The sequence below is a fragment of the Panicum virgatum genome, chromosome 9N (assembly GCF_016808335.1).
Source record: "Panicum virgatum strain AP13 chromosome 9N, P.virgatum_v5, whole genome shotgun sequence".
Lineage (NCBI taxonomy): Eukaryota > Viridiplantae > Streptophyta > Magnoliopsida > Poales > Poaceae > Panicum > Panicum virgatum.
In genome coordinates, this window is record NC_053153.1 from 47,701,989 (window position 1) to 47,712,275 (window position 10,287).

The 10,287-nt window shown below is 41.3% G+C and overlaps 1 protein-coding gene across 2 annotated transcripts; it reads left to right on the forward strand.

Moving 5' to 3' along the window:
- Window positions 1-530: 530 nt before the first annotated feature.
- Window positions 531-9,931, forward strand: LOC120687250 (inositol-tetrakisphosphate 1-kinase 1). 2 transcript variants are annotated; one of them, XM_039969239.1, is made up of 10 exons: window positions 531-999; window positions 3,069-3,150; window positions 3,676-3,708; window positions 3,974-4,094; window positions 4,477-4,569; window positions 7,580-7,699; window positions 7,776-7,952; window positions 8,176-8,231; window positions 8,311-8,395; window positions 9,389-9,931. In XM_039969239.1, the coding sequence occupies exons 1-10, from the start codon at window positions 827-829 to the stop codon at window positions 9,481-9,483; spliced, it is 1,035 nt and encodes a 344-aa protein (XP_039825173.1). In that variant the 5' UTR covers window positions 531-826; the 3' UTR covers window positions 9,484-9,931. The 2 variants fall into 2 exon arrangements, with proteins under 2 accessions (XP_039825173.1, XP_039825174.1); XM_039969240.1 differs by lacking the exon at window positions 531-999 and having other exon boundaries at window positions 3,060-3,150; window positions 3,273-3,708.
- Window positions 9,932-10,287: the final 356 nt, after the last annotated feature.

Below are 10,287 nucleotides of genomic sequence, written 5' to 3' on the forward strand. Positions count from 1 at the left end.
GTTTCTCAAATACATCAAAATATATAGAAAATTATTGACAAAAGGTTGGAAAACTTAAATCTATGTTATAAAATCATTGGTACGGTGAAACTATGACTGAAAATAGCTTAACCATCCTGTCACATCTTTCAATTTTGTACATCATATAAATACTCCTCCCGTTCAATTCGTTTTGACAAACCTAGATACATAGTTTATACTATGTGTCTACATATATTGTATATATAGGTGAATAGTAAAATTATGTATTTAAATTTATTAAAATGATCTACAATTTAGAATGGAGAGTATACATAAGGATACGGAACCTCTAAAATTACGACTAGCATGTATGGAATAGGATAATTTTTATTGCCTTACACAGTGCATCTGAACATGACTTCCTTCTCCTTCACACTTGGTGGAAGGTCACTAGGTCAGACCGTCAGAGTGGAGAAGCCACAGGGTTGCGCAGCCGCAGAGGATCCGAGCAGCAGCCCCGTGCTCCGCTCCCTCCGTCATCTACAAATACCCGCCTGCTCTTCCTCTGCTTGCTTGCTCTCTCGACTCCTCTCCCCTTTCTCTCTCTCTCCCCCAACCTCCTCTCTCTCCTCACTCTCGCCTCGCCATTAAAACGCAAAGCTCCAAAAACAATACAAAAACTTCGGGCAAGAAAATAATCTTATCTGCTCCCTGATCCCACCTTGAACCATCCCAGTCCGCGAATTCCTCCCCCGATCGCCCCGGATTTTTCCTGGATTTTTTCCCAGATTTTTCGAGGACTTTTTTCGTTGGTGGTCGGTTTCATCGCCATTCCTGGGCGGGGTTAGGATTAGGGTTTGTGGGGATGAGGGTGCACGGGGAGGTGTCGGACGACGAAACGGTTGCCGGTGCGGCTGTGGCGGGGGAGCCTGTGCCCTTGTCCCCGCCGCCCGCCCAGCAGCGGCTGGTGGTGGGCTACGCCCTCACCAAGAAGAAGGTCAAGAGCTTCCTGCAGCCCAAGCTGCTCGCGCTCGCTAGGTAAAAGACGAGACCTGCTGATCCCCCGCGTCAAAGCTGGAATCTGTTGTGTGGTTTCTGTTTAATTTAATTATTCTGGAACAACGCAAAGGAAATGGTGGATTGGTGGTTAGGGCCTTAAGGGCAAGTCAATTTAAATATGCAATTTGCATTGCCTGATCAGATTATGTTGTTACCCTCATTGGATATCCTCTATGGTTAAGTGATCTATGTTGAATTAGAAGGTAGGAAGTGGCGGAAGTGATTTGATTTCTAAGGTTTTGGATGGAATGGAAGGGAATTGACTGTGTATTCTCTAGCGACAAGGAGTGACGAATTGAAACCTTGTGATCTTGTGGGAGTCAATTGGGTAGTGAGAGTAGCTTCTGTATGAGTTATCTTAGCTAAAAACTGAGGGCATAATACTTTACTAGTATTTCAAGGAATCTAAGGTGCTTGATTGTGAGATGTTAATTACTTAATTCTGACACAAGCTATCAGTGGTCGTATTTACTTTTCTGTTGTGTTGACCTGACCCTTTGAATAGCTTATTGCTGTGCTGATTTGGAAATGAGTAATTTTGTATGCACATCATATTTGGTTGGTATCTGGGATTCTCATGTTGGAATATTCTTGTGGCTAAGTACATCAAATGTCTTGGGGTATGTCTTTAAAATGACCACTGGTGACCAAAATAATCTGTCCTGTTTGTTGGGCGATGTCTAAAACTTCCTTGACTGACTCAAGACTCACTCCAAATTAAACTATTATATGGATGTTTTAATTTGACCAAGACTTGGTGCATGCTCACATAAACAAAACATTGTGCAAAAGGAAATAAATGAACTGGAACAGGGAATGCCTTTGCTTTGTCTGCTAGAAGAGATTTTTTTTTGAAGAACATTTTGAAGCATAGTTTGTATAATTTTGAAGTATAGTTTGTGTAATTTTTGCATGTTTCTATAAGTCTTTTTAAGTACTTAAGCTTAAAAAAATCAACTATGTTTATTGTTCTAGATTTATTGATAGACTGGTGTGTTTTTGAAGTCATGTTCCATTAGGTGAATTTAGTAATTTGTTTCCATTTAGAGGCTTAAGCCGCTTCAAGTACAATATGAAATGCCCTTTTTAGCACCGTCTGTGCAACTGCAGTTATTCTCAGTTCTTCCAGTGTTGTAGTTTTAAGTGTGAATATCATGAATGAGCTCGATATTGCATATTTAGCTCCAGCATCACTTACGATTGATGTAGACAAAATAATTTTTGGTCTACTAGATTTACCTTCTTTAGTAGAACCATTGAATTGTATTATGAGATTTATTTCCTGCTTTGTCCTAGCTAGCATATAGCTCCAGTCTTGGCTGCATTCAAGGTTCTATCTGAAGGAAGGAATAACATGCAACACTATTTTTTATTAATTTTCTAAAAATCATTAGTGTGATCTGCCCTAACTAGAGAACCTTTATGGTTCGGTTTACTGATTTGTTAGTTACATTTGTGATATGTTACCTCACTTGAAGAAAGGCTGGATGCTATGGTGTAAGTGTACCTGTTGGCTTCCTGCACATTAAATGGTTAGGATTAGTGTTCAGCTAATGTGTACTGAAGCATATCAGTCAAATTTTAAACAACAGATAATGTACATATGTACAATACGCACATTATTCTTTGCTATATTTGGAAGAATATGAATTTCCTAAATGACCAAAGCTATAGTAAAACTTTGAGAAACTTCAAGCCAGTACAACCTCCATATGATTTTTAGTCACTTTTAAGTTTCCTTTGAAGAGGTTTATACATTATTTCTTTGTTTCCTCTCCCAAAATCAAGTAGAGTCTGTGTTACATCCAGGAAAATCTTGAATTATATTTCCAATATGTGAATATCCCTGCTACTTCAATTTTTATGCATCTATTTATTACGGTGTGCTGTTAAAGCTGCCTCAATAGAATTTCATATGTTGCTTTCAGATGGTTCTGCTCTTTTTTCTCTATTCATTTTTGTGTAAATATGACCAGTATGCTCTTACCTGCCCCTTTATACTATTTGATGAGTGTTTTCAACTGTTCCGTAATACTGCATTTGTTCAGGAAGAAAGGCATTCATTTCGTATCAATTGATGAGACTCGTCCTCTCTTTGAACAAGGCCCGTTTGACATTATTTTGCACAAGGTCCGTAACTTGGTCTTTCTGTTGAGATGATATTGCAGTTTTGGGTATCTTTTATTTCTTACTCCCTCCATTCTCACAAGGCAAACAAGTGTGCTTATCATCCCATTTACTCCCGTCATTAGATTTTCCTCGTGAAAACCAGCTGTTAATCTCGTGACGCTTCGGTGTCCACGCCAAGGCACGCTCGTCCAACGTGCATGCAAATGAGTCCATGTAGTTGACGATTGAATTCCCACGCGTGGTATGGAGTAAATGCGAGATGGCGCTGCTTACCTAGGCTGCATCTCTCATGAGGCATCGTCCAGTATATATGCCAATCGTATGTGAAAACTTTAACTTTTTCTTTTGAAATGTGCCCATCATATGAGAATGGAGGGAGTACATAGGTTACATCCAGATGTACCTCTCTGGCCCCAATCTATAAGAGAATGTTCGATTTCCTGCATCTTATTTTCAGAACCTGTCTTCGTACTCTGTGCTCATTTTGTTTGCTTCTGACTGAGTTTTGTGCGTGCTTTTTGTTAGCTTACTAGCAAGGAGTGGCAGCAAGTTCTGGAGGTAGGCCCTGAACACCAAAGTGGAAACCTTCTGTGTGCAATCTGTAGTTGTGTAGACCTCAAACTGGCTCTGCATCGAGCATAGCTACTATCATGTTTCTTGTATAGTTCTTTCCATCTGCAACATGCAATTTAGATATTATGTTTCAGTTTAAAGCCAGATTGCAGAGTTGTGAGGATTATTGCAGTACTTTCATGCTAAACATTCTAAGTACTCAGCGCTGTGTTTTCTTCTGCATATATTCACTTCTTTAATGTTCTTGAAGGATTATCGTGAAGAGCATCCAGAAGTGACTGTCCTCGATCCACCAAATGCTATCCAGCATTTGCACAATCGCCAGTCCATGCTTCAAGAAGTTGCTGATCTGAACTTGTCCAATGGCTATGGTATTTTTTTTTTGGTAACTTCAATGTTAGCAAATAGATATATGTGATGAGTTCAATTTGCTCTTATTATGTGTGTATAAGTTAATTTGATATGTCGTGATCTAGAGTAGCAGAGATGGAGAGGAGGGAGGGAGAGTCAAATTCAACTGTTATCATCAATTCCTAATAAGTTCATTGTTCAAGTTATTGATAGGATAATTATTGGCATGGAATCAGAGACACTGGGAGCTCTACTTTCTGAAATGCTCATAGTTCTCTAACTTGCTCAAAGTGTAAAATTACAATTTTAGTCTTGCCATGTGAGTATGTGGCTGGAAATGAGTTATGCACTTTTATCCTATGAGCTTTTCACTTAATTATTTCTTGTGATTAATTGTTTCAGGCGAAGTTTGCACTCCACGGCAGTTGGTGATCATGAAAGATCCGTCTTCCATACCTGATGCAGTTATCAAGGCTGGACTAACCTTGCCCTTAGGTGAGTTATTCATACATAATTATGATCCTGTTATCCCTCAATGATAAATCATGAAAATAGTATGAAGAAGTTTCTGGCTTTGAAGATGTACTATATCTAGAATTTTTTGCATTGAACTTGTACTCGAAAATTGTATGCTGGTTCATTTAAACTTTCCAATACGGGTATAAATAGTTGTATTTTGTTGACTTATTGATGAAATTACTCCCTCCGTCTCAAAAAGACTGTTGTTTTAGCCTTTAAAATTTGTCCTACAAAGAGTGTTTAGCTTGTAGTAAGATCTGTTAAGGGTATAAGTGTCATTGTACTAGTCTAGGGTTTGGGGTCTCCTCTTGTATATATAGCCCTTTGGGCATATCTCAATACTGTTAAGGGTATAAGTGTCATTGTACTAGTCTAGGGTTTGGGGTCTCCTCTTGTATATATAGCCCTTTGGGCATATCTTAATACAACTGACCAGTTCACTTCTCCTTCCCCTCTTCCATTCGTGACATGGAATCAGAGCAGGTCTCGATCTAAGTCCACCACCCTCGTCATCCCGCTGCGCTGCCCCTGGGAGCATCGATCTTGCTCCTGGGGGCGGCATCTCCGTCAAGCCCCAAACCCATTTTCCTTTCCAGTTTGAGTCACAGCAGCAGCAAGAGAGCAGCGTACCCATTTTTTTTCCCCGTCGGGCGCCGTCGTCCGCCCAGTTCAGCTCCGCCCCACCGTCGTCCCGTCGCCGCTTCGCCTCCTCCGCCGGCGCATCGTCTCCGCCCCGTCACGGCCCGTCCTGTTGCGGAGCCCGCCGTCCGCCCGTCACGGCGGCCTCTGCCGTCGCGGATCCACCCGTTGCGGCGTCCGTCCCCGCCGGCTCGTCCTCGCGTCTGCGCGCCTCCACCCGCTCCGCCCGCGCGTCCGCGGCCGTCCGTGCGCGCCGCACGTCCGCGGCCCGCCTTCCTCTGTTCGCGCGCACCGCTCGTCGCTCGCGGCCGTCCGCGCCTTTTCACTTTGCCGCCTGTCGCGGCCATCCTCATCCCCGTCCGGCCGCCCTCCCGATGCCCCTGCGGCTTCCTGCCGCCATCCGTGCGCCTGTCTCTGCTGCTCTGCCCAGAGGCAGAGCTCTGTTCTACCGCTGCTCAGGTTTGGATAGAGGGCACTGGAAGACGTTTTTTTTTTTTGGTGTTGGGCCACACGTTAATGGGTGCAGCTGCACTTGGGCCTACACTATAACCTCTGGCTGGGCTGTGAGGGCTGAGATGCTAATTTCAGTAGCCACACTGGTTCAAATTGGTGACTTATCTGCAGTTTTATCCATCTCATGCTGCTGAAATTTATCTTTTGATTGTGTTTACTGCTATGTGTCTGCTGCTAGGCTGCTTCCATCCATAGTTCGCTTTTGCTTGTTGCTTGCTGCTGCCTCTATCCATAGTATAATGTCATATTCATCCAAGTCAGTCTCAATCCAAGTCCAGATACATTTCTCGAGTTCATCAATGCCGTGCGTGTCCACATATTCAAGTTGTCAGTCAGCCATCTTCTTTGCTTTATGGTTAGCTGAGTCCTGTCGATTTGGCTAATCTTATCATCATCATTGTGGTGCGACAATGCCCTCTTGATCCCTTTCGGAGCTGTCTTGCTCCACGTCATTGATCAATGGCCGTCCATTTGTCGTCATCACCTTCCTGTCTCGCCACTTGCCGTCTTGCAGTGGTGATTTCTATCTTTGGCTGGTTTGACACATTTCACTATTCTTGTCGAGTTTAAAGTCTCCAACGCAAGGTTCAAGTTTGAAGAGTTGACGTGCTGGTTTGTGAAGACTCGGGTTATTTGCTGAAGTACGGTTGTGAAGGCAATACCCTCTTGTGGAGGAGCATTTTCTATATCGACAAGTTCAAGAGTTGCACGCTTTGATGTCGTCTTTGATTTTGGACTTCGGATGTATCAATTTCATATTTCTGTTTAAGTCTAGTAATTAGTATCAACTCTTCAAATGCAACGTCATTGCATTCACGTTGCATTTGAGAGGGGGTGTTAAGGGTATAAGTGTCATTGTACTAGTCTAGGGTTTGGGGTCTCCTCTTGTATATATAGCCCTTTGGGCATATCTCAATACAACTGACCAGTTCACTTCTCCTTCCCCTCTTCCATTCGTGACAAGATCCATCTAATTAAAGCAATGTCAAGTACCAAGAAAAATTGTATTGAAAACCACATAGAGCCAATCAATTCTTAGTAGATTCTATTTTTCTAGTTACAATGCATATGCATTTATTGAGGATCTAGAAAACCAAATAAACAACACGGTTTTCAATCACAATTGCTATAGTAATTAGGGGCAACAAGGTCATTTCTTAGTATGAGTACTGTCTGAAATTTTTTAAAAGAACAGTCTTTTGGGATGGAGGGGGTATGTGTTTAGTGTTAATGTGACCTATATTATGATGCTCCAGAATTAGTAACTTCCATTTCTTTGCTATTAATTTATTTTACCAGAGTTAATTTTCCTTTGCTGATCTACTATTTGGATGTTTAATTATCTATCTCTTTTGTTTTTGGATTAGGCTTCTTTTTTTTTCTGTAGTTTTCATTATGTGCTTCATTGCTGTATGCAAAATGTACCTTTCAAGGGAAGGACAGAAATATGAAACGAATTAGGATTTGCAAACTTTTTCTCCACATCTATGGGTCTTTTATGAGTCAATATTGAAAATGCATACTAGCTTGTTAGTGTTTAGTAGTGAGTGGTTACATGGCAATGAGGGGACACTGGTCTCGATATATAGTATAATAGGGATGTTTGCTGTTATCAAATTTGCTCTTGCATTATTCCTTCCAATTCAACTAATGATGAAGGCAACACTATATGGTTTGAAAATTCTCTGGCAATGGTTTAAGTTTTGCCTCCATTTATTTTTTGTTCTAGCATGCTGTATCTTCTATGCTTCCTTGTTCATAAGATGTAACTTTTTGAAAATGAGAAAGGGTAAAATCCTATATGTTTCTAATGTGAACAATTCTCCTTTTGCAGTTGCCAAGCCATTGGTTGTTGATGGAACATCAAAATCTCATGAGCTATCCCTTGCATATGTGGAGGCATCACTGCCTTTGCTTGATCCTCCTTTAGTTCTTCAGGAATTTGTCAACCATGGTAAACATTTAATTATTCCCTGTTTATACTTGCAAACTATTGGTCTATATTGAAACTGATTTTGTTGTCTATATAGGTGGGATCCTTTTTAAGGTATATATTGTTGGTGAAACTATACAGGTTGTCCGCCGGTTTTCACTTCCTGATTTTAACACATATGACTTGGGAAACAATGATGGCATCTTTCGGTTTCCAAGAGTTTCCTGTGCCACGAATAATGCAGAAGATGCAGATGTTGACCCTTGTATTGCAGGTAAAGTTCCTGTACAAGTGAAATTGTTACATCTGCGTTGGTTTAAATTATTGCAACATGCTTACTACGCCTGAGTCCTTTAGTTCAGGTATAACTGCCCTGATGAATGACCTGTATGCCATTTTTTATCCTTAAAATAAATTCTACTGAAGTTGTTTAGTCTCTTAGAAGAGGTGTCAATTTATTAATTTCCCTGTTAATTATATTTTTGCTCTTATGACAGAACTTCCTCCAAAGCCACTTCTAGAGAAACTCGGCAAGGAGCTTCGACGCCGACTGGTATGGAAATCTCATTATATATAAGCCCTATGCAACACTTGACATTTATGTGCTCGCTTGACACTTTTGAATATACCAGGGTCTTAGACTGTTTAACATAGATATGATTAGAGAACATGGAAGAAAGGATCGGTACTATGTCATTGACATCAACTATTTTCCTGGTAAGTTACTCTTTTCAATGTTTTCTGTTGGCTCTATTTTACTCCCCATGTGTTTTTGTGCACAAGCAAGTTATAGCGCATGCAGTTTGTAAAGTCTATAGCTTTGTGCGTGACAGCTCTCTTTTCAGCTGAATTCTCTCAATGAATCTCTAGGGCGTAAACCTTTGTTTGGATTAGATTATGGAAAGCATGTAGCCACTTTTGTGTAGCAGCTAAGGGCGTGTTTGGTTGGCTGGATGCCAGCCTCCCTGCATCCACTCATCCGTATATCTGTAAATCTGTAAAAGAAGTGTGTTTGTTTGCCTGACTCCACTGTGGCAGCATGGTCCAACGGAGACACAAATATGCTGGCATCTTGCACTGGCAGAAACGCTTAAGTCCAGCGTCTCTCTGGGGCCAGGCCTGGTGGATGCAACCGCACAGTGTAGAACCCACATGTCAGTCTCAGTTAAATATTCCCTGCATCCATTCATACATGCAACGAAACATCTTCGCAGGGTTATTGCATCCGCAGATGCAGGATTACTGCATCTGCCATGCAACCAACCAAACACTGTTTTCTTCAAGGTGTTGCATCCACACAGCCTGCTTCCACTCATCCAGGATATATATGATGCGACTCTATGGAATCACATTCGAGCAATCAAACACACCCTAAGCATATTGCTGTTGCTTCATTTGTACAGTTGCCACAAACGCCATTTTATGCACATGTTTTTAGCAACACATGTGCTTCTTGGTGAATTTTCAAGACATTTTCAATATGACTACAGCATGATCTATTTGAGATAAGATCATAACAAATTCGTTCGGGTAAACTTATACATGCCAAGACCAGTTTTATAATCTTTGCTGTTGCATAAGCTTCTTTACCTTTCCAGAACTGCTCTCAAAGCATATTATATGACCATCAATACGACACTCAATTTGTTGCAAGGGAAAGTGTTACATTGCTATTTGTGTTTTCTGATTGTTGTAGCTTAAATTCTGCAGGGTATGGCAAGATGCCAGGATATGAGCACATATTTACTGACTTCCTTCTAAGCCTCGTGCAAAGCAAATACAAGAGGCTTTTAAGCGGGAGCTGAAGCATTGCCAAGATGGAGCCCATTAACAGATGCCAGCCAGCCATGTAACAGTGGCAACTAATAGATTTTCTAGGTTGTACATAGCAATGGGATGGGTGTTAGCTTTGACAGGAAGTGCATATCAGAAATCAAAGAAATGCAGCATGTGGGTGGGCGTAGTATTAGAAAAAAAAATGTTTCTGGTCCTGCGCCCAACCTGTGTAAATCATTTAACTGAGTGCCTACCTTGAATGTCAAGCGTCTTTGCACCAAGGTGTTGTAGCTAGTCCTCTTGAGATGCGAGGCTTGCTTTCATCCTCTATAACCTGATGCTATGTTGTCGATTGAGGCGTCAGCTGATTTCGTGGATACAGTGGATACTTAGAACATCTTTCTGAACTTAGAAGATAAAGGCAAACTGGACAACTCATGGATTCATTTACCAGCTGCTACTGAAGGTTCCCCTTGAGACCTAGTTCCACTTTCCAGAAGTTTTTGTTCTGATTGAAAATTATTAGTAATTGACTTGTGAAGAGGGCGTGCATAGCTTTTGCGGTGACATATCGATGCAGCCAAGGATCTGAGACGTCTAAATCTTGCTACAGCTGCGACCGAACCAAAATGATGGCATATGTTTAATAGATTAGAATATGGATCGTGCTACCATGTTATACACCTATCTCACAACAGCAAGGCTAGAAGCACTTCGTCCTCCAATATGATGGGCACAGCATCACTACTATGAACTTTTATCCTTTCCTCTCACCAGTCAGTCAGTGAATCATATGTTACACAAAAGCTGCGGATGCAGCTTACTGTAAAACC

Bases quoted from the DNA above. Each gene is read 5' to 3' on its own strand.
- LOC120687250 (XM_039969239.1), top strand. From the start codon at position 827: ATGAGGGTGCACGGGGAGGTGTCGGACGACGAAACGGTTGCCGGTGCG. The intron at 4,095-4,476 runs GTATTTTTTTTT...TAATTGTTTCAG, and splicing joins GAACTTGTCCAATGGCTATG to GCGAAGTTTGCACTCCACGG. The intron at 4,570-7,579 runs GTGAGTTATTCA...CTCCTTTTGCAG, and splicing joins TGGACTAACCTTGCCCTTAG to TTGCCAAGCCATTGGTTGTT.